General features: G+C 46.5%; 1 protein-coding gene across 1 annotated transcript in view; it reads right to left on the bottom strand.

Annotated features, from left to right (window-relative positions):
- Positions 1 to 26,652, bottom strand: part of MMP24 (matrix metallopeptidase 24) — a 110,165-nt gene that overhangs the window by 6,597 nt on the left and 76,916 nt on the right. Inside the window, exons 2-7 of the mRNA XM_040330673.1 lie at positions 23,269 to 23,417; positions 21,626 to 21,742; positions 19,263 to 19,567; positions 14,928 to 15,089; positions 3,654 to 3,865; positions 39 to 177 (exon numbers count right to left, since the gene is read on the bottom strand). Coding sequence (XP_040186607.1) covers positions 39 to 177; positions 3,654 to 3,865; positions 14,928 to 15,089; positions 19,263 to 19,567; positions 21,626 to 21,742; positions 23,269 to 23,417 — 1,084 coding nt within the window. The remainder of the gene's footprint in view (positions 1 to 38; positions 178 to 3,653; positions 3,866 to 14,927; positions 15,090 to 19,262; positions 19,568 to 21,625; positions 21,743 to 23,268; positions 23,418 to 26,652) is intronic.

Raw genomic sequence — 26,652 nt, 5'->3', positions numbered from 1 at the left:
ATGTAAAACAGAATTTATGCTTGCACAAAAAAGAATACCTTTGAAGAAGACAAATTTGCCATCTGACCGCTCATACGCTGCATCTATTTTAGGTGGCAACCCTTTCCAGAACTGTTCAATCTGCATTGGGTATCCTTCCTGGACTTTATTATTACGAAGCCGCCAGAACCACCGATCCTGAAAAAGGCAAATAAAATGACTTATTAATGATCTTAGCCTGTTTACTTTTAAGGCCCTGTTCACACTGGCACTACTGTGCTTAGCTTCTGTAAACGCAGGAAAAGTCATCTGAGAAGTATAAATTACTTTCTTTTTTTTTTCATAATTTTTATTGTTTTCTGGATAATTTGTACAAGCAAGAATTTATCATACAAAATGTGTCAAATAACTCTTATATCGGAAGAATGGTAAATACATTTAGCTAGATTCACGTAGGGTGTCCTAACTTTGCGGCGGCGTAGCTTAGCGTGTTTAGGCTACTCCGCCGTAAGTTAGCGAGGCAAGTACATGATTCTCAAAGTACTTGCCTGCTAAGTTACGGCGGCGTAGCCTAAAGCGGGCGGGCGTAATGGCGCCTAATTCAAATTTAGCTGAGGGGGCGTGTTTTATGTTAATGGGGCTTGACCTGACGTAATTGCCGTTTTATATCAACTGCGCATGCGCCGGGCGCCTACATTTCCCAGTGTGCATTGCGGCTAAGTCCGCCGCACGGGCCTATTGATTTCGACGTGGACGTAAACGACGTAAATCCCTATTCACGGACGACTTACGCAAACGACGTAAAATTTTCGAATTTTGACGCGGGAACGGCCGCCATACTTTAACATTACTATTCCATCTATTTGATGGAATAACTTTAGGCCTGCTAATGCGTTACGTAAACGGCGTATCTGTACTGCGTCGGCCGGGCGTACGTTCGTGAATAGGCGTATCTAGTGATTTACATATTCTACGCCGACCGCAATGGAAGCGCCACCTAGCGGCCAGCCAAAATATTGCACCCTAAGATAGGACGGCGCAAGCCGTCGTATCTTAGATAGGTTTAAGTGTATCTCTGTTTGAGAATACACTTAAACATAGGTCGGCGCAGATTCTGAGTTAGGTCGGCGTATCTACTGATACGCCGACCTAACTCTTACTGAATCTAGCTAATTATGTGCGGCTCATCTGATAATAAGGCAGTGGCAGGCTTCGACGGGCAGCAGCCTCCGATGGCAGTGTCGGGCTTCGGCGGATTGCAGGCTCCAGCGGGTTCTATGGATGGCAGGCGGGCTACTCCCTTCTTCTCTTAGGCATCCAATAGAATCGCCTGTCCTTTCAGCCAATCGGGTGAAGAGTATCAGACCCGCTTCCCATTTGGCCGAGAGGAGGATCAGTGTTGCAACAGCGAATATTTATTCGCTGTTGCAACACACCTGGGTGGGCTCCAGACGCAATGCTCTGCGCCCCGAGTCCACCCTATTTTGAAGTCTATTAGAGCCCCTGCCTCTAATCAGTGCTTCAAAAAATACACCCGCGCCCATCTCCACCATAGGCATTAATGCGTTCTGAAAGGGGCCGGGCGCATGATGGGGAGGGCGGCGCGGCATGCATGGGGGGGGGGGGTGGCGTTAGGGTTACCTTTTCTTAAAGCCAAACCCGAACAAAAACAGCACGAGGTCCCCCCCAAAATCAGTACCAGACCCTTATTTGAGCATGCAGCCCGGCAGGTCAGTATAGGGGGTTCGAGCACCCCCCCCCCCCCTCCTGGATCATACCAGGCCACTTGCCCTCAACAGCGTCTGGGTGCTTTGACAAGACCCCAAAGCATCTTGTCTCCATGTTGATGGGGACAAGGGCATCTTCCCGACAACCCTGGCCGGTGGTTTTTGGGGTCTGTGGCTTATCGGAATCTGGAAGCCTCCTTTAACAGGGCCCACCCTGCCCCAGGGTGGCCTGGTATGGTCTGGGGGGGTGCTCGTCTGTCCCCACCCTCTTTCCTGACCTGCCGGGTTGCTTGCTTGGATAAGGGTCTGGTATGGATTTTGGGGTGGCCGTTTTTTGGAGTAGGGGTACCCCTTAAAATCCATGCCAGACCCGGTCTGGCATGGTTTTGGAGGGGGAACTTTATGCCGTTTTACTTTTACATTTTTGGCGTGGGGTTCACCTTCAAGATCATCAGAGCACAAGTCACATGCCAAAGTCGGATCAGTTAAGACGATGGTCTGACTTTAATCCGACTTTAATGATATTCAATAGGCTGAAGTAGGATCAAAATAGTGCAGGACAAAGTCGGACTGACTTGTTTCGGACCAGTTAAGACAGCTCTCATGGGGAATCATTGATTTATACACGTCATGTAAAACGTGCTTCCAACGTCGGAGCGTTTGTCGTAGCAAGCGTGAACCTGGCCTTAGACAATATTTGCTTAAGCTGGCCATACACCATACAATTTTCTTATTCAATTTTCATTAGATTTACCTTCAACTATGTAGTACAAGGGCCTGCCTGATTGCATACAGAGAAAGGCCCAGATTCTCAAAGGGCTTACGACGGCGCAACGCCATGTACGCCGTCGTAAGTCCTAATCTGAGCCATCGTATCTATGCGAATGATTCTTAGAATCAGTTACGCATAGATAACCATTAGATCTGACAGGTGTAAGGCTCTTACGCTGTCGGATCTTAAATGCAATTTTATTTTCGCCGCTAGGTGTCGCCTCCGTCGTTTTCCCCGTTGTGTATGCAAATTAGCAAAATACGTGAATTCCCTAACGTACGCGCGGTCGACGCAGTGAAGTTACAACGTTTACGTTAGATTTGCAACGTGTAAAGTTGCCCCTGCTATATGAGGGGCAACCAATGTTAAGTATGGCCGTCGTTCCCGCGTCGAAATTTAAAAATTTACGTCGTTTGCGTAAGTCGTCTGTGAATAGGGCTGGACGCCATTTACGTTCAAGTCGAAACCAATGACGTCCTTGCGATGTCATTTAGCGCAATGCACGTCGGGAAATTTTAGGGACGGCGCATGCGCAGTACGTTCGGCGCGGGAACGCGCCTAATTTAAATGATCCACGCCCCCTACCTGGCTCATTTGAATTAGTCGGGCTTGCGCCGGGGGATTTACGCTACGCCGCCGCAACTTTACAGGCAAGTTCTTTGTGAATAAAGCACTTGACTGTAAAACCTGCGAAGGCGTAACGTAAATGACATACGTTACGCCGCCGCAGTTTTACGCCCAGATACGAGAATCTGGGCCAAAGTGTTTAGTGTTGAAAGTGTTGTGACCTTCTATTATATGGTTTTGGTAAATCTAAAGGAAAGTTGTACAAGAACATTGTATAATGTATGCCCAGCCTTATTCTGGAGTTGGGTCTCTCCCGCGCATTGCTGTGACTCTGTAAACTTGTAAAAATAAGAGGTGACTCAGAGACTTCTGGAGGCAGGCCCACAGACACTAGAGAGTAGGATGTTCTTGGCACTGACATTGATATACCTCCTATGTGTAATTACTAAGGGAAAGAGCGGCCTCACAATACCAGATGAATAGCAGCCCTGTAATTATATCATTATGCAAATATATTAGAATAACTTGCTTTCCATAAGCTCTATGAGTAACTCTTCAGGTGGTAGGAGACGCGGTTATGTAATATAAAACATTCGAGAAGCCAATACCTTAAAGACAAACATCTCTCCTCTGAACAGAGCCACCGTGTTAAAGTTCCCATCACATATATTCGGCCTGTTGCTTGGGTGGGCGGGTTTTTCTCCGGATGGGGGGCGGGGTCTTGGCTGCCTCTCGTGCTTTCTTTCGGATGTCGACTGTATCCTGCGCGGCGGAAGTGTAGGCAATGGTCGAGTAGGCTCTAACGTTTCCGCAGGGGGACCTTGAAATAAAAAATATAAAATGTAACATATAGTATGGCGGAAGGCTTTGGCTGTCATTGATGGAAGGGGTTTCCCCATTGGATGTGCAACCAGGGGCGGACTGACAAATCATGGGGCCCTCGGGCAATAGGAGAGTAGGGGGCCCCCAGGCAATAGGAGATTATGGGGCCCCTAGGCAATAGGAGATCATGGGGCTCCCAGGCAATAGGAGAGTATGGGGCCCCCAGGCAATAGGAGAGTATGGGGCCCCCAGGCAATAAGAGATTATGGGGCCCCCAGGCAATAGGAGAGTATGGGGCCCCCAGGCAATAGGAGATTATGGGGCCCCCAGGCAATAGGAGAGTATGGGGCCCCCAGGCAATAGGAGATTATGGGGCCCCCAGGCAATAGGAGAGTATAGGGCTCCCAGGCAATAGGAGAGTATGGGGCCCCCAGGCAATAGGAGATCATGGTGCCCCCAGGCAATCGGAGATCATGGGGCCCCCAGGCAATAGGAGAGTATGGGGCCCCCAGGCAATAGGAGATCATGGGGCCCCCAGGCAATAGGAGAGTATGGGGCCCCCCAGGCAATAGGAGAGTATGGGGCCCCCAGGCAATAGGAGATCATGGGGCCCCCAGGCAATAGGAGAGCATGGGGCCCCCGGGCAATCGGAGATCATGGGGCCCCCAGGCAATAGGAGAGTATGGGGCCCCCAGGCAATAGGAGATCATGGGGCCCCCAGGCAATAGGAGAGTATGGGGCCCCCCAGGCAATAGGAGAGTATGGGGCCCCCAGGCAATAGGAGATCATGGGGCCCCCAGGCAATAGGAGAGCATTGGGCCCCCGGGCAATAGGAGAGTATGGGACCCCCAGGAAATAGGAGAGTATGGGGCCCCCGGGCAATAGGAGAGTATGGGACTCCCAGGCAATAGGAGAGTTTGGGTCCCCCGGGCAATAGGAGAGTATGGGACCCCCGGGCAATAGGAGAGTATGGGACCCCCAGGCAATAGGAGATTATGGGGCCCCCAGGCAATAGGAGAGTATGGGACCCCCAGGCAATAGGAGAGTATGGGGCCCCCAGGCAATAGGAGAGTATGGGGCCCCCGGGCAATAGGAGAGTATGGGACCCCCAGGAAATAGGAGAGTATGGGGCCCCCGGGCAATAGGAGATTATGGGGCCCCCAGGCAATAGATTATGGGGCCACACAGTACACTCAGTATACATACACTGTGAAGGTACTGGAGAGGCGGGGCAGCTATAATCTTGGGATTTTAAGACCAAAAGGATGTCGGTAAGGGACATTTCAGGGACACATGTAAAAAAAACACTGATTTTTTACATACTGTCCCAGACTTTTACATACTGAGGCTGGCAACCCTGATGGGGCCCCCTAGTGGCATGGGGCCCTCAGGCAGTGCCCGGATGGTCAGGCCGCCCCTGTGTGCAACATTTATTTTTTTACACAGTGTGGAAAGAAAGCAAGTTTTTCTTGCTAGAAATTTTGGTTCATATTGTGGGTGTATGATACATCCGTGTTATAGCACCACATCCCTTGGTATGAGAGGTTTTGCCAGAAAGATTACTGAGACTTTTGAGGGTGCTTTGTATAAAAAGTAGTAGACAGAGATTAAAAATTCATCATTTATTAGTTTACAATATTAAAAGCATTCCATTATAAAATCATACATTTTTGTTACATGGTCTTGTTCTCATTTTCACAGCGGCATGACAGTATAAACGCCTAACATGTTTCGCCCCGTGGGGCTTCTTCGGGGGAAAAGACAACCGTTAGTGATCTGAAAGCCTCTACAATATTGTTCATCAATAGACGCTTCCACACGATGTCAAACATCAGGTTGTGTGTGACCGGCAAGGAGCTACGTGGGCGAACCACATATAGGGCTAGATTCAGGTAGGGGCGCGCATTGTTACGCCGGCGCAGCGTATCGTATTTATGCTACGCCGCCGTAAGTTAGAGAGGCAAGTGCTGCAAAGCACTTGCCTTCTAAGTTACGGCGGCGTAGCGTAAATGGGGCCGGCGTCAGCGCGCGTAATTCAAATGTGGGTGAGGGGGCGTGTTTTATGTTAATTCTTGGTGACCTGACGTGATTGACGGTTTTCCCGAACGGCGCATGCGCCGTCCGTGCAATTTCCCAGTGTGCATTGCTCCAAAGTACGTCATTGGTTTCGACGTGAACAGAAATTACGTCCAGCCCTATTCGCGAACGACTTACGCAAACGACATAAAAAAATAAAATTTCAACGCGGGAACAACGGCCATACTTAACATTGCGTGCGCCTCCTAATAGCAGGAGTAACCTTACGTCGAACGTAAACAACGTAAAAAAATGGCGCCAGGCGTACGTAAATTTGTGAATCGGCGTATCTAGGTCATTTGCATATTCTACGCCGAAAACGACGGAAGCGCCACCTAGCGGCCAGCGTAAATATGCACCCTAAGATACAACGATGTAAGAGACTTACGCCAGTCGGATCTTAGGCTAATTTCGGTGTATCTTGCTTTCTGAATACAGAAAGAAGATACGCCGGCGCAGCTTTGAATTTACACGACGTATCTATAGATACGTCGGCGTAAATCAATGCTGAATCTAGCCCATAGTGTGGACACTTCTTGAAGTTGGCACAAAGCTGGTTGTCACCCTCTTCTTCAGTGACTAGGAGCCTGTGTGGTATTTCATAATATTGCACAATTCTGGTCCTTTTTTATGCCTCCTGCTGAGTTTGTCAGCAGGTCCCAGCCAATGATTCATGGCCGGGACTTGCTGATCACCTGTGTCCAATTACAGCCCAGGGCCCTCTGTTTACAATCAACACAGGGCTCTGTACAGAGGGAACTACCTATCTCTTTCTTCGCATTATACACATTAACACTTGCTAGGCACACATTTAACCCCTTGATTACCCAAGAAGTTAACCCCTTACCAGCCAGTATCATTAGTACAGTGACAGTGTATAGTATTATCACTGATCACTGTATTAGTGTCACTGATGATGTCAGTGGCAGGTAGGCAGTTCCACCCAGTGTAAGTTTGTGTCAGATATCACAGTCCCATTATGGTACACACTATGGGGTTGATTTACTATAAGCAAATAGACTGTGCAAGAGCAATTGCTCCAGAAATGAGTAAATGAGCAGGACCAAAAACAGTTAGGTAGATTCACAAAGAGTTAGGCCGGCTTATCAGTAGATAAGCCGGCCTAACTCAGAATCTACGCCGACGGATGTTTAAGCGTATGCTCAAACAGAGATACACTTAAACATATCTAAGATACGACGGCTTGCGCCGTCCTATCTTAGATTGCAATTTTTCGGATGGCCGCTAGGTGGCGCTTCCATTGCGGCCGGCGTAGAATATGTAAATGAGTTTCTACGTCGATTCACGAACGTACGCCCGGCCGCCGCAGTCGCTTTACGCCGTTTTCGTAAGGCCTTAGGCGGCCTAAAGTTATTCCACCTATGAGGTGGAATAACAATGTTAAAGTAAGGCCGCCGTTCCCGCCGCGAGGTTCGAATTTTTTACGTCGATTGCGTAAGTCGTCCGCGAATCGGGATTTGCGTTGTTCCACGTCGAAATCAATAGGCCCGTACGGCGTACTTAGCCGCAATGCACACTGGGAAATGTAGGCGCCCGGCGCATGCGCAGTACCAAGGAAAGTCAAAAACGTGAGGTCAAGCCTCATTACCATACAACACGCCCCCCTCCAACCCATTTGAATTAGGCGCCCTTACGCGTTTACACTACGCCGCCCTAAGTAAGGAGGTAAGTGCCTTGAGAATAATGTACTTGCCTCTCTTACTTAAGGCGGCGTAGTGTAAACACGCTAGGCTACGCCGACCTAGTTTTGCGGTTTAGTGTCACTTTAAGAGCTGTCAGTGCAGTGAATTTCCTTGTCACTTTTCCTTTTTATGATTATTTGCTGGAAAAAAAAAAAAAAAAAAAACCTGCCAGGACAATGTGGGGTGTTTTGTTCCTGATTTGTGAGTCAGACGGGTTGGTAGGGCTGGCTGCGTTGGCAGTCACGTTGGATTACTTGTGAGGCATGTGCGTGCCCACCAATGCAACCACTGAAAGCGCCAGCCTGCCCAAATCTGGAAGTGGAAGGGTCTAGGAAGCTGCCCTTATATAAAAAAAATAAAAAATTCAATATCAGTATTCCGATATGGCTTATCTGCATCGCCTATGACAAAAATTGCTGAACACGTCACTTCAAATTACAAATACTGTTACCATTGTTAGTATTGATCTGCACTATACAATGTGGGGACACACAGGGGGGCTACAGAAATATGAAAATACGGATAAATACAATGGGCTAGATTCATAGAGAGTTACGCCGGCGTATCAGTAGATACGCCGTCGTAACTCTGAATCTACGCCGTCGTAAATTTAAGCGTATTCTGGAAACCAGATACGCTTAAATTAGGCTAAGATACGAGCGGCGTAAGTCTCCTACGCCGTCGTATCTTAGGGTGCATATTTACGCTAGCCACTAGGTGAGGCTTCCGTCGATTTCAGCGTAGAATATGCAAATGAGCTGGATACGCCGATTCAGAAACGTACGTGCGCCCGGCGGATTTTTTTACGTAGTTTGCGTAAGGCTTTTTCCGGCGAAACGTTACTCCTGCTATATGAGGCATAGCCAATGTTAAGTATGGACGTCGGGACAGCGTCGAATTTTGCGTCGTTTACGTAGGTCGTTCGCGAATAGGGCTTTGCGTAAATTACGTTCGCGTCGAAAGCATTGACTATTTGCGACGTGATTAGGAGCATGCGCACTGGGAAATGTTCACGGACGGCGCATGCGCCGTTCGTTAGAGACGTCATTTACGTGGGGTCATGTTTTATTTACATAAAACATGACCGCCTCTTCTCAATTTGAATTTGGCGCGATTACGCCGACAGATTTACGCTACGCCGCCGTAACTTAGGGCACTGGTTCTTTGTGAATCCAGCCCCAGCCTCACTAAGTTACGGCGGCGTAGCATATCTAAGATACGCTACGCCCGCACAAACTTACAGCGGGCTTTCTGAATCTAGCCCAATATTTTTTACTTTTTGCTATAACAAATATCCCCAAAAGATGTATAAAAAAATCCTCAGTTTAGGCCGATTTGTATTCTTCTATATATTTTTGGTAAAAGTTAACTAGTGCTAAGTTGTCCTCAATTCAGGCCCTTACCCACCCAGTGGGCCCAGTGTTGCCTTGTGGTTGGAGGGTTCAGACTTCAGCGCATTTTTGCATGCTATGTACAATAAGACTGGGTATAGACTTTTTTTTTTTTTCATTCAGCTAATGGGCTGAATGAAAATTAAAAAAAAAAAACAGGTTCCCCATCTACATAAGTGATTGGGGTTAGAGGAAAACTCAGGACTTTAGGTAGACCAAATTCTGCTGTCATTCCTTGCAGGGCCACTAGAGGTCTCACTTTCCTACGCTGCATTTTTCAACAAGTAATCACTAACCCAAACAGGCAGTATGATCTACAGATCTAGATATTTATGTGGAAGATATTGGGCTAGATTCAGCAAGGATTTACGCCGGCGTATCTATAGATACGCCGCGTAAATTCAAAGCTGCGCCAGCGTATCTTCTTTCTGTATTCAGAAAGCAAGATACGCCGAAATTAGGCTAAGATCCGACTGGCGTAAGTCTCTTTACGCCGTCGTATCTTAGGTTGCATATTTACGCTGCCCGCTAGGTGGCGCTTCCGTCGTTTTCGGCATAGAATATGCGAATGACCTAGATAAGCCGATTCACAAACGTACGCGCACCCAGCGGAATTTTTTACGTCGTTTGCGTAAGGCTTTTACAGCGTAACGTTGCTCCTGCTTCTATGAGGCGTACGCAATGTTAAGTATGGACGTCGTTCCCGCGTCGAATTTTGAATTTTTTACGTCGTTTGCGCAAGTCGTTCGCGAATAGGGCTGGACGTAATTTACGTTCACGTCGAAAGCAATGACGATTTGCGGCGGAATTTCGAGCATGCGCACTGGGATTCTTTCACGAACAGCGCATGCGCCGTTCGTAAAAAACGTAAAATACGCGGGGGTCAACAATAATTTAAATAAAACACGCCCACATCATCCCCATTTGAATTAGGCGGGCTTACACCGGCCCACATACGTTACGCCGCCGTAACTTAGGACGCAAGTTCTTTATGAATACGGAACTTGCGCCCTAATTTACGGTGGCGTAATGTATCGGAGATACGTTACGCCCGCACTACATTACGCAGGGCTACCTGAATCTAGCCCATTATTTTCAAGTTAATCATTTTATCACTTTGTTTCTAAGCGTCATTTTTAGGTAAATGATCTGCATACTTGTTTCCGAGTCAGTGGCTCAGAAAGCACTGAAGACAGAGGATCAATATGACAGCCAGGCAGTTGGCATTTTTAGAAGGGGAGATCATATTTTGTTAGTACAGGTTTCCTATCACTGGGCCAGATTCAGGTAGGGGCGCGCACTGATACGGCAGCGCAGCATATCGTTTTTACGCTACGCCGCCGTAAATTACAGGAGCTACGCTGTATTCACGAAGCACTAGCTCCGTAATTTGCGGCGGCCTAGCGTAAAAGGGGCCGGCGTAAGCGCGCGTAATTCAAATGATCCCGTAGGGGGCGTGGATCATTTAAATTAGGCGCGTTCCCGCGCCGAACGTACTGCGCATGCGCCGTCCCTAAATTTTCCCGATGTGCATTGCGGTAAATGACGTTGCAAGGACGTCATTGGCTTCGACGTGAACGTAAATGGCGTCCAGCGTCATTCACGAACGACTTACGCAAACGACGTAAAATTTGAAAATCGCGACGCGGGAACGACGTCCATACTTACCATTGGCTGCGCCTCCTAATAGCAGGAGCAGCCTTACGACAAAACCGACGTACGCAAACGACGTAAAAAACGACTGCCGGGCGCGCGTACGTTTGTGAATCGCCGTAAGTATGCAATTTGCATACTCTACGCTGACAACTACGGGAACGCCACCTAGCGGTCAGCGTCAGAATGCACCCTAAGATACGACGGCGTAAGAGACTTATGCCAGTCGTATCTTAGGCTACAGTCGGCGTATCAAGCTTTCTGAATACAGAAAATAGATACGCCGGCGCAGCTTTTGAATTACGCGGCGTATCTATGGATACGCCAGCGTAATTCGTTCCTGAATTTAAGGGTGTGGATAAAAAAGGCTGTCTGCGTCAGCGATTTATCACATAAACGCATGGAGCAGCATTTTCCCTTCTATAAGCATGGGTAAGTGGTGAGCGCTTGTAAACAGGACCCTGGAAAATGGCGTGTTTTACTGTTATTTGATGTTTCCTAATGTATAATGGAAAATTATACACCCAAAAAATGGAAACCAACAACACAAATAAATATCTAAATATTATAAAAAATTGTGTCCTGTCCCCTTTTACATTTTTAAGTTGATAAAGTAGCATGACCGCGCAATTGTCATTCAAATTGCGACAGCGCTGAAGGCTGAAAATTGGCTTGGGCAGGAAGGTGCGTAAGTGCCGGGTATTGAAGGGGTTAAACAACAATGTCAGGAAAAGGCCCGGTCTTAAAGTGGTTAAATTTAGTTTGGTGCGACAAGGTGCCCTATGGACGCGGCTGGGGCCTGGCATGCGCTGCACACATCAAGCGTTGTCACATAATCTACAGACTACCTTTCTGTACAAATTTCGTTATGTTTCCTTTATAAGCCTAATAAATAATTCATAGGAGAAAAGCTTGAAAAAAAATGAGGTCAGAGTTCCTTTAATTTAGTGAGGAATCGCGGCTCCGCTCGGGAAGTTTGCAGAACATCACATTTTTAATTCCGGGCTTCTGACAGCAGTTGTTGGAGTCGGCGCAGCCTGGCAATTAACTGGCACCCAGACAGCTCTGGTGGTAACACTAAACCCTTTATAAAATGTCACCTGCAGCCGCCACATTTAGACGCCAGTCAGACTTTATTGGGATTTTTTTAAATGAATAATCGCAGTGATCAGCTTAAAAGCAAAGATTGGAGCAGAAAGCCCGCTGACAGGAGTGATTGGTAAAGTGCCTGTAGAAGGTGTTTAGCTAACAGGGCCAGATCTAGCCTATCGGACATGGGGGTGCAGTAAAAAAAAGTAAGGGTGGGCATAATGTCAACACACACACAATGTCATGACCTCGGAAACACTTGTATGTATTAGGCTGTCATTAGATTAGGGTCATCCAAGAGAACCTGTGCCCCCTTATACCAGTGTGCCAATCAAAGTACCCCCTAAAAGAGCACCCCTTTCATCAGTTGTCATTAGATTAGGGTCATCAAAGAGAACCTGTGCCCCCTTATATCAGTGTCCCATCAGAGTACCCCCTTATATCAGTGTCTCAGAGCACTCCCTTATATCAGTGTCTCAGAGTACCCCCTTATATCAGTGTCTCAATTAGAGTACCCCCTTATATCAGTGTCTTAGAGTACCCCCTTATTTCAGTGTCTCAGAGCACTCCCTTATATCAGTGTCTCAGAGTACTCCCTTATATCAGTGTCTCAATTAGAGTACCCCCTTATATCAGTGTCTCAGTGTACCCCCTTATATCAGTGTCTCAGAGTACCCCTTTCATCAGATGTCCCTGTCAGAGTACCACCTTATATCAGGAAATAGTAAATTGTATATGATCACTGATGTTCTCCTCTGTGATAAACAGTTGACTCATCAGACAATCCTAGCCTTCAAATGACAGTTGACTCATGAAAAAACTCAAGACTTCAGAAGACAGACAACTCAGACAGCCCTAGATTTAAGAAGATAGTTGACTCATCAGACAACTCCAATACATTGTGTAAGATTACTGATTGTCTCCCCTGTGATAAACAGTTGAATCATCAGACAATCCTAGACTTCAGATGACAGTCGACTCATCAGAAAACTCAAGACTTTAGAAGACAAACAACTCAGACAGCCCTAGATTTCAGAAGACAGTTGACTCGTCAGACAATCCGAGACTTCAGATGACAGTGATGTTCTCCTCTGTGATAAACAGTCGACTCATCAGACAACTCAAGACTCAGAAGACAGACAACTCAGACAGCCCTAGATTTCAGAAGACAGTCGGCTCATCAGAAAACCCTAGACTTAGGTTAGTCTATTGATCAGACGACCCTGGGCTTCAGAAGACAGTCGGCTCATCAGACAACCCTAAACTTAGGTAAGTCTATTGATTAGACAAGCCTGGGCTTCAGAAAATAGTTGGCTCGCTGGACAAACCTAGTCTTGACAATTGAATTGACAGGAAATAGTAGATTGTGTATGATCACTGATGTTTTCCTCTGTGATAAACAGTTGACTCATCAGACAATCCTAGACTTCAGATGACAGTCGGCTCATCAGACTACTCAAGACTTCAGAAGACAGACAACTCAGACAGCCCTAGATTTCAGAGGACAGTTGACTCATCAGACAACCCTAGACTTCAGATTACAGTCGACTCATCAGACAACTCCAAATTCAGAAGACAGTCGGCTCATCAGACAATCCTAGACTTTTTGTCATCAGACAATCCTAGACTTCAAATGACAGTTGACTCATGAAAAAACTCAAGACTTCAGAAGACAGACAACTCAGACAGCCCTAGATTTAAGAAGATAGTTGACTCATCAGACAACTCCAATAAATTGTGTAAGATTACTGATTTTCTCCCCTGTGATAAACAGTTGACTCATCAGACAACCCTAGACTTCAGATGACAGTCGACTCATCAGAAAACTCAAGACTTTAGAAGACAAACAACTCAGACAGCCCTAGATTATAGAAGACAGTTGACTCGTCAGACAATCCGAGACTTCAGATAACAGTGATGTTCTCCTCTGTGATAAACAGTCGACTCATCAGACAACTCAAGAATCAGAAGACAGTCGACTCATCAGACAACCCTAGACTTCAGATGACAGTCGACTCATCAGACAACCCTAGACTTAGTCTATTGGTCAGACGACCCTGGGCTTCAGAAGACAGTTGGCTCGCTGGACAAGCCTAGGCTTGACAATTGACTTGACAGGAAATAGTAGATTGTGTATGATCACTGATGTTTTCCTCTGTGATAAACAGTTGACTCATCAGACAATCCTAGACTTCAGATGACAGTCGGCTCATCAGACTACTCAAGACTTCAGAAGACAGACAACTCAGACAGCCCTAGATTTCAGAGGACAGTTGACTCATCAGACAACCCTAGACTTCAGATTACAGTCGACTCATCAGACAACTCCAAATTCAGAAGACAGTCGGCTCATCAGACAATCCTAGACTTTTTGTCATCAGACAATCCTAGACTTCAAATGACAGTTGACTCATGAAAAAACTCAAGACTTCAGAAGACAGACAACTCAGACAGCCCTAGATTTAAGAAGATAGTTGACTCATCAGACAACTCCAATAAATTGTGTAAGATTACTGATTTTCTCCCCTGTGATAAACAGTTGACTCATCAGACAACCCTAGACTTCTGATGACAGTCGACTCATCAGAAAACTCAAGACTTTAGAAGACAAACAACTCAGACAGCCCTAGATTATAGAAGACAGTTGACTCGTCAGACAATCCGAGACTTCAGATAACAGTGATGTTCTCCTCTGTGATAAACAGTCGACTCATCAGACAACTCAAGAATCAGAAGACAGTCGGCTCATCAGACAACCCTAGACTTCAGATGACAGTCGACTCATCAGACAACCCTAGACTTCAGATGACAGTCGACTCATCAGACAACCCTAGACTTAGTCTATTGGTCAGACGACCCTGGGCTTCAGAAGACAGTTGGCTCGCTGGACAAGCCTAGGCTTGACAATTGACTTGACAGGAAATAGTAAATTGTATATGATCACTGATGTTCTCTTTGGATATGTTCAGTGACTTCGTTATCCCCTTCTGTACCCCCTCCACGGTGCTTTGCTTGGTCTCTATAGGCATCCACAGACCCAAATATGAGATCTGGCCTGTGCAGCCATGGGCCAGGTAGAGTTGTTACTTTTTCAGAAAAAAACATCTTCCTGTCCTTTATGCTGATCAGTATGTAAAAAAAAACTCACCATAAATCTTCTGAATTCCCTGTAAGTCATCTTGTGGAAGCTTAAAGTTGTGCGTTTCCATATACTGGTAGAATGGCGCCATGATAGCACTGGGGTCATTAGAATGTTCCAAACCCAAGGCGTGACCGAGTTCATGTACAGCAACGAGGAAAAGGTCGTTACCTGCAGCAGTAAAGAAAATACAGGTCATGAGACATTAATCAGTCATTACCTTGTCATACGTTTTCACCTCAGCCAACACAGGTGTAAGATTGAACAATGTATAAGGGGATCCATTTGAATAAGTAAAAGTGGCTATTCCATAAAAATGGAAATACTTGAGGGCACTCGTGGAGGCAGACAGCGTGGCTCTGCCCTGCCTCTACTCCCTCCTCACTGGATATGATTGACAACAGGAGGCAATGGTTCTCGCTGCTGCCTGCGTGTCCTGTGTCTATTTGTTACCTCTCTGAACCTTGATCGTATCCTGAAGAAGCCTCACGGTGAAACGCGTCGATACGCAAGGGCTCGCTGTACAAATTGTATAATTTTACATGATTTTTAAGTCTTGAACATTTTTGTGAATATAATATGTACTTCTCTCAATAAATTGTTAGTTTTCTAAACTTCCACATTGTTGTTCATGCCTATAAAGTCCGACCCAATGGTGACTCTTCTGAGCACCGTTTCTTTGTTTTACCTCTCCTTGTTGATCCCCTCTCTGTCAGCACTCTGTCATCACCTTAGCTGACTGATCAGGGGCGATCCGCCCTAAAGGCTAACCAGTGATGTATTATGGCCTAGGCCGACAAGGCCCAGGCCTAGGGCGGCACAATCCCATCCCATCCTGTCCCCCTGTGCTCATCCCATCCTGTCCCTCTGTCCTCATCCCATCCTGTCCCTCTGTCCTCATCCCAACCTGTCCCTCTGTCCTCATCCCATCCTGTCCCTCTGTCCTCATCCCATCCTGTCCCTCTGTCCTCATCCCATCCTGTCCCCCTGTGCTCATCCCATCCTGTCCCCCTGTGCTCATTCCATCCTGTCCCTCTGTGCTCATCCCATCCTGTCCCCCTGTCCTCATCCCATCCTGTCCCTCTGTCCCCATCCCATCCTGTCCCTCTGTGCTCATCCCATCCTATCCCCCTGTGCTCATTCCATCCTGTCCCTCTGTGCTCATCCCATCCTGTCCCCCTGTCCTCATCCCATCCTTTCCCTCTGTCCCCATCCCATCCTGTCCCCCTGTCCTCATCCCATCCTGTCCCTCTGTCCCCATCCCATCCTGTCCCCCTGTGCTCATTCCATCCTGTCCCTCTGTGCTCATCCCATCCTGTCCCCCTGTCCTCATCCCATCCTGTCCCTCTGTCCCCATCCCATCCTGTCCCTCTGTGCTCATCCCATCCTATCCCCCTGTCCTCATCCCACCCTGTCCCCCTGTCCTCATCCCACCCTGTCCCCCTGTCCTCATCCCATCCTGTCCCTCTGTCCTCCTCCCATGAAAATGATAGGGCGGGTCTTAAAAAGGAAGGGGTGCGTCATATATAAAGTAGGGGGTGCACGAGTTTCACCAGGCCTAGGGTGGCACAAAACCTAAATACACCTCTAAGGCTAACTATGCAAGCCGCTTAGGGCCCCACAAAGCTGCCCCGCCAGGTGAGAAGTAATTTTTCGGCCCCTCACCCAGCTTCTCAACTCGCTGGCTGCATGGGAGAAGAGGTAAGAAGTAAGCACCCCGCTTCCCACTTTAATGTAAGATGTCATTTCCGACAGCAGAACACCCCCCACCTGCTTCTCAACTTTAATGTTTAATGTGACATGTCACTGTCGGCAGCCAACTGCATTTTCTTTTGAAGAATAAATCGCATCCAATGTTGGGTGTCCTACGTGTGTTGATGCTGCCGCATTATGTAAAACGGTTAGAATCGTTTTTTACATTTTAGAATGGGGTGCCTTGAGGCTGTCTGTAATTTTAAAGGCTGCCGCAACTGAAAAAGAAATTGAGAAACACCGCTCTAAACTGAGATCTACTATTAAACAGAATCCTTTCTCTATACACGTAATGGTCCAGGAACAGGAGCAACTGTGCCAAATGCTCACACTTCTGCTGACAGCTCCGCATCTACAGATACCGCCACTGAGAGTTCATCTCTGATTAGTGGCTCCAGGCATTTCTTTTTACATTGGCCCGGGTTTCATAAATACGCTCCAGTCTACTGAAATGTCAGAGCTTAGTGAGAAGCACCTGAAGGATTTCCGAGAGTGCTGTACTTGTCAGTGTTTCTATGAATCAGTTTTGTCTCGATGTTTTATTTTCCCAGAGAGGAAAAAAAGGAAAATGTGCAATAAGTTTCAATAAGATCTTCTCATAACAATGACATTTTGATGTGTGGGGTTCTGCAGCAGAGAGGAAGAGTGGAGCGATTATTGTTATTGTCACTAATTAAAGATCCCTGCAGACAAATACACAATGAAATAATATGCAGCACAAGAAGTGACATAATGCGGTTGATTTACTAAAACTGGAGGGTGCAAAATCTGGGGCTGTGCCTAGAAACCAATCAGCTTCCATTTTTTTTTTTTTTTAAAGCGTATTGGAAGGGCTATCTCTGTTATGTGAGTGGCACCTCATATACACTGTCCCCAGGGCCGGATTTGCTCTCCCTGCCGCCCCAAGGCCAGGTTCCGCAATGTACCCCTTCCCCACCAACCGAACCACCCCCCCCCCCAAATCAACAGAGAATGACAACCGGATAGCAGGGCTGGCTAGGTTAGTTCAAATATTGTTTTATTTATTTGTAGCTTGTCTTTTACTTTTTTTTCTTTTTGTATAATTTTCTTATTATTTTTCTTATTCTTTACTTTTTAATTACTTTTTTTATTTTATTAATTTAATTATAATTTCTTATTTTTTTATATATTTTTTATTTTTTTAATAAATGTTTTTTTCACTTAACTTTATTGCTATCACACAGGAGAAAACAATTCCCTGTGTGATAGCAATTGGAGGTGACATGTTCTCTTTATTGACCCTGTCACCTCCAAAACAGGAGTCCTAGCACTGTGCTAGAACTCCTGTCACAGCTGAGATGGGAAGAGCACAGCTCACCCCTCTCACTGTGTACATCGGCGGCAGGGACAGGAGACAGACTCGGCGGCCCGGGGGAGGACGGAGTCCTGAAGACAGAGCCAGCAGAAAGAGGTATGTGGGGGGGAGAGGGGAGGACGGACAGCAGCACACATGTTACAAGTGATTTCGGTGACATCACCGCAATCACTTGTTTTTAGTCCTGCTAGAAAGCAACTTACCGCCCTTAACTGTATGTTCCGGCCATCGGGGGACTCCATGCCGCTGCCGCCCCGAGGTGCCCTGCCGCCCCGAGGCCTGGCCTCGGTGGCCTTGTGGGAAATCCGGGCCTGACTGTCCCCATACCATCTATGAGGCTTACATTACTATATATGAATTGTCTGCATCTGTCATCTGATCCGTTTCCCATGCAGAATCCCTTTGCCTGCTGTCAATGGAAAAAGGTCCTGAAGAAGTAACAGCGAAACGTTGACCTTATTTGACTCAGCAGTAATAGGGATCATATACATACCTTATATATATGTGGTTATACAAATGAGAGCTCGATTTTCTTTTTTATTCTATATAATTTTATTCATTCTGTTACATTATTCATTCTGTAACAGTGCTCTGCACCCCGAGCCCACTTTTTTTTAAAGCCAATTAGAATCTCAGGCTCTAATCATGTGCTTAAAAAAAAAAAAAACATTGAAATCCATGCGTCCAGTGCCCTGCATGTACATTAGGGAGGGCGATGCCCCTGCGCCCCTTATAGACAGGCCGCCAACGACAGGTATCAGCCAGGTTGACAGCATCTGTTAAGGGAGCGGAATGTGGCCTTGCCATTCAGCACCCCACACAGGAAGATGTCCAAAGGAGTTGCGACCCTACTCTCTCCCTCCTCATCAGGAACCTTTCCCTTTCGCTAGCACTGCCAATAAGGAAAACGCTGTCATGAGGAGAGAGCAGAGAGATAGCAATCTCTGCTGTACCTTTACTGCCCAATCACAGGCTGGGGGTAGGGAAGTGACTAAGTCCTCTTATCCTGAAATACAAACCCTTTTGCAGGTAAAACGGCTCTTGTATATGTAATTAATCCATGTATTTAACTGTTTGCCTTGAGTTCAGCTTTACCCTGTGTGGTTTCTAATTTTTGCAAGTGATTCTAGGAGTAGATAAGTCCCCTGTAAACTTTGAAGCTTTCTGTGTGATGATCCAGAAATGTGTCGGAATGCGTCAGTTATCGGAATGCGTCAGTTGTCGGAAAGATTGTGGGAGTATACTGAAGAGCTTACCGTCATGATTGGAGTTCCCGAGTGTCCAGGGTTCATCCGAATCGAAGTGAGTGTCGCCTCCGATTCCTGGTCCAGGGAAGTAGGCGTGTGCTAAAAATCCTCCCTCCCCATCGAAAGGAGAGCTGTCTCCATGAAAACCAGAAGCGAAAAATATCATAATGTCTGCATCTTTCCGCTCGTTTTTAATTTCATGGTACGGAATTTCTTCAAATGTCAGCGGAGTCACCTTCTGCCACACATCAAAGGCCTGACGAATCGCTTTCCTAGTGTCCAGCTCCCCCACCTTGGGAGTATAGTTGTGTATGCTGAAAAGTCAGGCAAAGTAATTCGAAAGTTATGGGAGATCAAAGGAAAATAATTTATGTTGAAAAATCATCGCACAATAAATGAGAAATTATCAAAAAGATGTATTTTTTTTTTTATACACACATGTGACTCTAAAATTACCATATAAAAGCTCAAAGGCAAGATCATAATAACCTTCATGAATCACCACATCTCTAATGCTCTAAAAATATTAAATAGTATTGCTTGTGTTTGTGTGGACTGCAAGAGATGAACAGGTCTGAATGAAAGAATAAAAAAAGAAAACCACAATCCGATTCGCATGACTTGTGAAACAACATCGTTTTCCGTTAAAGCTGTTCACACATAAAAAAAACAATTGCAGCCTCACTGTGCCCATCAAACGCAGCTATAGTGCCCATCAATTGCCGCCACTGGGCCCATCCAATTGCAGCCGCTGTGCCCATCAAAATGCAGCCACTGTGCCTATCAATTGTCGCTACTGTGCCATCAAATGCAGCCACTGTGCCCATCAATTGTCACCACTGTCCCCATCAATTGTCACCACTGTGCCCATCAATTGTCGCCAATGTGCCATCAATTGTCGCCACTGTGCCATGCCACCAATTGTCACCACTGTGCCATCAATTGTCGCCACTGTGCCATGCCATCAAACGCAGCCACTGTGCCATCAATTGTCGCCACTGTGCTATGCCATCAATTGACAATTGATGGCATAGCACAGTGGCGACAATTGATTGCACAGTGGCTGCGTTTGTTGGCATGGCACAGTGGCTGCGTTTGATGGCACAGTGGCTGTGTTTGATGCCACTGTGCCATCAATTGTCGCCACTGTGCCATCAATTGTCGCCACTGTGCCATGCCATCAAACGCAGCCACTGTGCCATCAATTGTCGCCACTGTACCATCAATTGTCGCCACTGTGCCATGCCATCAGTTGTCGCCACTGTGCCATCAATTGTCGCCACTGTGCTATGCCATCAATTGTCGCCACTGTGCCATCAATTGTAGCCACTGTGCCATCAATTGTCGCCACTGTGCCATGCCATGAAACGCAGCCACTGGGCCATTAACTGTCGCCACTGTACCATCAATTGTCGCCACTGTGCCATGCCATCAGTTGTTGCCACTGTGCCATCAATTGTCGCCACTGTTCAATGCAATCAATTGTCATCACTTTGCCACAATTGTCGCCACTGTGCCATCAATTGTCACCACTGTGCCATGCCATCAAACGCAGCCACTGTGCCATCAATTGTCACCACTGTGCCATCAATTGTCACCACTGTGCCATGCCATCAAACGCAGCCAATGTGCCATCAATTGTCACCACTGTGCCATCTGAATAGTGGGAGGTAGCGGCAGCGGCGCCGGTGACAATACATAGATTCATGCAATGCATGAATCTATGTATTGTTTCAGTGGCGGTGCAGGAGAGAGGGGGCGGCGCTCCTGCGCCCACTATCGACGCACCGCGTACACACCGCGTACACACGGTCGGAATTTCCGATGGAAAAAGTCAGATGAGAGCTTTTCATTGGGTATTCCGACCGTGTGTATGCCCCATCGGACTTTTTCCATCGGAATTTCCGACGGACTTAGATAGAGAGCAGGTTCTCAATTTTTCAGAGGAAAAAATCCTATCGGAAAATCCGTTCGTCTGTATGGTATTCCGACAGAGAAAAAAAACACACATGCTCTGAAAAAATTCAACGCATGCTCGGAAGCATTGAACTTCATTTTTCTAAGCTCGTCGTAGTGTTGTACGTCACCGCGTTGTTGACGGTCTGAATTTGGTGTGACCGCGTGTATGTAAGCCAAGCTTGAGCGGAATTCCGTCGAAAAAAACATCCAACTTTTTTCCAAAGTAAATTCCGCTCATGTGTACAGGGCATAACGCACTCTAGTATTTGGTTGCTGTGTTTTGAGTTTTGAAGAGCAGGGTCTATTTTCTTATGTCTTTGGGTACATTTACAGCTTAATTCAAAATGCCTAAGTCCTTGAAGCAACCAAACAATGTTAGAAAACTGACCGATGCCCTGAGCGTCAGAACACACCTGTATGTTATGTGTTTCTGCCTCCACTTCTGTCCTGTTAGTGCATATCTTTTGTTCCTTCTTCTATGGCTTAAATGAGGATGGTCAGGAACCCCACAGCGAGGCTTCTTCATCCACCTGCATGACCATTACAGAAGAAAGAGAATACATCATGGTTATCATTGATCTGCAGAGCAGAAAAAAAGCACTTTACAGTTATTATCTGACATGACCAAGCAATGCTGATCTACCATCAGCAGGGATGGACTGGCCATTGGGACTACAGGGAGTTTCCCGGTGGGCCGATGGCTCAGTGGGCCGGCTTCAGTGACAGCGGACTGCCGCTCCCTCCGCTCCTCTGTCTCTCCCTTCCCGCAGCGCTTACCTGGGGGGAACAGAGAAGCAGGGGGAGGACCAGAGGAGCAGGGAGGACAACAGAGGAGCACGGGGGAGGGGACAGACAGCTGACTCAACAGCTATGGCCTGGGAGTTTCTCACTTCTGCCTAATCTTGTCCCATAAGGGGGGGGCACCGAACTGATTCTTTGCCCCGGGTGAAATAATGTCTAGCTTCCCCACTGGCACTGCCTATAAGAGTACCAGTACCAGCCGTTCTACTCTAATAAAGTAGAACGGCTAGTGAAGGGGGAGAGGGGGCTTGGGTGGCCGGAGGTGCAGGAGATGTCCGGCCGCCATGGGAGAGACCTGTCAAAGTGGGCCAGTCTGGATGAAGTCCAGGGCCAAATTTTTGTCCCAGTCCAGCCCTGGGACTGTGCAGGGTTTGTTTACCTACCCCCATCTCCTCCCAGCAAAGAATGTAGGCTGGGACAGGTAAACAAACCCTACACAGTCCTGATCTGACTACCAGTGGCATCGCTAATGCGGGTCCCTGGTGTCGAAAACCTCTGCCTGTCAAAAGCTTTGCACGTCTGCTTCCCCTATTCCTACATGAATGCACCAAAAATAAAGTTAATCTGGACCTGTGTTGAACCATTGATGCTTGATCAGGGCCGCCATGAGGAATTATGGGGCCCCTTACACAGCTTCAGGTATGGGCCCTCCTGGAGCAGAGAAAAATGGAGAAGCGGGGGGGGGGGGAGCTGCCGCCTATATATATATATATATATATATATATATAGACATATACATACACACACACAAATTATTATTATTTTTTTATAAAAAAAAATTACAAAAAAAGGAGGGTTGCCATCTGGGGGGTTTGCCACATGGGGACCTCTGAGCCCTTTAATAATAATAATAATAATAAAAAAAAAAAAAAAAAAAAAAATATATATATATATATATATATAAAAAAAAAAAAAACATTTTATAAGAAAAAGGGGGGGTTGCCATCCGGGCCCTGGGGACCTCTGGGCCCTTTAATAATAATAATAATAATAATAATAATAATAATATTATATATATATAAGAAATTAGAAAAATAAAAATATATAAAAATAAAATAAAAAAAAGGGGGGTTGCCATCTGGGGCCCTGTGGGCCTCCGGGCCCCTGGGAACCTCCGGGCCCCTAAAGGGGATTGCCATCCGGGCCCCTTACAGGTGTACTGCCTGTACCCCCTGATGGCGGCCCTGTGGTTGATGCCTGAACATATCTATGTGGAATATGCATCTACACAAACTCTTGCTAGAGTAGTACTTACTCAATTGTGGTTTGGTCCAGCACACCCGTCACCGGGATCCGGTAAAACTGTTGCATTGCTGCAATTGCGGACTGCATAGCTGTTCCTGAATGTAAAGCTGAAATCCGGATGTCGTAGGGGAGTAAATAGCCATATGTCTTCAACCACCTCTGCAGAGAAAACAGAAAGAAGTCCTTGGGTCACACCTTCAACTTTCCCAAAATCCCACCACCAAAGAGGACCTGTCATTGAAATTCACACTTCACACAAAATATCAGCTTTACAAATCACATTTTTATGACATAAACCCGATCAGTACAATCTCCTCTAAAATTGCAAGTTAAGCGACGGTTGCTTGTTTCATTAATGTATTGTTTCTTATGCTTTAACTTGCAAGCAATTTTGCGACCGGCAGTATTTTTACTGGCAGTCAGTAAAAACCTGTCACTTTTCTCCAGTCAGTAAATGCCAGTGACTGGAAAAGGTTGTCAGTAAAAAATATGGCGGTGACGCTCGGCTCGGAATTGCACATGCGCGGTTATTGTCTGAAGCTGGCCGAGATCATCCGAGTGCCTCCTACGGTGTGCCGGTGAGGGCGGTTCTGGCGGAGGCAGGTACACACCTGACCCCTACACTTATTGCATTGCTCATTCCTGACCCCCACATTCTGTTTATTACAAACCCAACCCCGCATTACTCATTCCTGAACCCCGCACTCTGCACATTACACACCTGAACCTTATGCCGCGTACAGACGGTCATTTTTTGTGATGAAATAAAATGACATTTTTAAAAATGTCAATTAAAATGATCGTGTGTGGGCAAAATGTCATTTTATGTCTTCTGAAAAATGACAAAAAAAAAATTCGAACATGCTCGAATTTTTTGTGTCGTTTTTCAAAATGTCATTTTGTGTGTCAATGAAAATGATAGTGTGTGGGCAAAACGACGTTTTTAAACCCGCACATGCCCAGAAGCAAGTTTTGAGACGGGAGGTAAAACTACCATTCATAATGGAGTAAGCACATTCATCACGCTGTAACAGACAAAAAAGCACGAATCATCTTTTACTAACAAGGAATCAGCTAAAAGCAGCCTCAAGGCGAATAGAACTTCCCCTTTAGAGTGCCGTCACTTTGTTCATCATTTTTCAAAATGATGGTGTGTATGCTACATCGTTTTTGAAAATGAAGTTTCAAAAATGTCGTTTTTTTTCATCACTTCAAACGTCATTTTTTTTTCATCACAAAAAATGACCGTCTGTATGGGGCATTACACAGGGCCGGTGACTTGTCCTTAATGTTCCCCGAACGGGGAAGTTCCTTCAATGACTGCGCAGGCGCAAATTTGCCGACGGAAATCTCCGAACCTCGCCCGGCATCCAGGCTCATTCTTTAACCACTTAAGCCCCGGACCTTTAGGCAGCTAAATGCCCAGGCCAGGTTTTGCGATTCGGCACTGCGTCGCTTTAACAGACAATTGCGCGGTCGTGCGACTTGGCTCCCAAACAAAATTGGAGTCCTTTTTCCCCAACAAATAGAGCTTTGTTTTGGTGGTATTTGATCACCTCTGTGGTTTTTATTTTTTGCGCTATAAACAAAAATAGAGCGACAATTTTGAAAAGAAAATAAATATTTTTTACTTTTTGCTATAATAAATATCCCCCAAAAACATATATAAAAAAATGTTTTTTCCTCAGTTTAGGCCGATACGTATTCTTCTACCTATTTTTGGTAAAAAAAATCGCAATAGGCGTTTATTGATTGGTTTGCGCAAAATGTATAGCTTTTACAAAATAGGGGATAGTTTTATTGCATTTTTATTAATTTTTTTTTTTTACTACTAATGGCGGCGATCAGCGATTTTTTTCGTGACTGCGACATTATGGCGGACACTTCGGACAATTTTGACACATTTTTGGGACCACTGTCATTTTCACAGCAAAAAATGCATTTAAATTGCATTGTTTATTGTGAAAATGACAGTTGCAGTTTGGGAGTTAACCACAGGGGGCGCTGTAGGAGTTAGGGTTCACCTAGTGTGTGTTTACAACTGTAGGAGGGTGTGGCTGTAGGAATGACATCATCGATCGAGTCTCCCTATATAAGAGATCACTCGATCGATGCAGCCGCCATAGTGAAGCACGGGGAAGCCGTGTTTACATACGGCTCTCCCCGTTCTTCAGCTCCGGGGACCAATCGCGACGGAGCGGCTATAAACGAATAGCCGCGCCGTCGTCCCGGATCGCTCCCCGCGGGAATCCGACCGCCGCACGCAGCGGGGGGGGGGGGGTCCCGATCGGACCCCCCACCCGCTAGAAGGCAAGGACGTATTTTGCCATTTGCCTGTACGTGCCATTCTGTGGACGTACATATACATGCGGCGGTCGGGAAGTGGTTAACACCCCCGTGGATTGGAGGATGTTAAAAAAAGAGCCAGGAGGCCGAGCGAGCTTTCCCCAAAGCAGCTTGTCTTGAGCCCACGCTGCCCCGAAATTGGTGGCACTGATAGATGCACAGGGGAGGCAGTCTGCCTCCTACCTACTTGATGTCTGTTTACCTGCACTGTCATCATTGTAGGGGCCCCAGAGCGTTACTTTGCCCCGGGGCCCATGATGCTATTAAGATGGCCCTGGTGAGATTTTAGAGATTGGAATTACGTTTTCTTTAATCCTGCTTTTCATGAACTTTAAAACCCCTTTAACTAACCCTGGTGAAAATGTTCTACCAATATTTTCCATTCTCCTTCCCGCTGGGCTGCAGAAAGCCTGGTGATTTTTCTCATTCAGTCGCATAGCCCTGTGTCAGCTAAATGGATTTGCATATTCATGTAAGACGCGGAGTCTAGCCCTCCCACCCAGAGGCCGTTCACGTAAAGAAATGGGAGAGGTGAAAAGTTCAATGCAATGGCCGTTTTCATTACTCTTCCTACAAATAATTACACTATACTTCAGCCTGCTGTGCCTTCGTATAGCTACAGAATCATGTGATAGTATGATAGCGCTACAGTATCCTAGAAGAAAAGCACCAATAGGAACCATCGCATCTCAGCGCTGCTGATCTCCTGCAGCCTTCTTTTATGCAGCTGCTTTCTGTCGACATGTTCTCCAGCGCAGGGCCGTCTTTAACCGCTTAGGCCCGGACCATTTTGGTGGTTAAAGACCGGGCCACTTTTTTGCGATTCGGCACTGCGTCGCTTTAACTGACAATTGCGCGGCCGTACGACGTGGCTTCCAAACAAAGTTTACGTCCTTTTTTTCCCACAAATAGAGGGCTAGATTCAGCATTGATTTACGCCGGCGTACCTATAGATACGCCGCGTAAATTCAAATCTACGCCGGCGTATCTTCTTTCTGTATTCAGAAAGCAAGATACGCCGGAATTAGGCTAAGATCCGACTGGCGTA

The sequence above is a fragment of the Rana temporaria genome, chromosome 12 (assembly GCF_905171775.1).
Source record: "Rana temporaria chromosome 12, aRanTem1.1, whole genome shotgun sequence".
NCBI lineage: Eukaryota > Metazoa > Chordata > Amphibia > Anura > Ranidae > Rana > Rana temporaria.
Note: the sequence above shows the minus strand (reverse complement) of the source record. Positions and strands in the feature narration are given on the sequence as shown.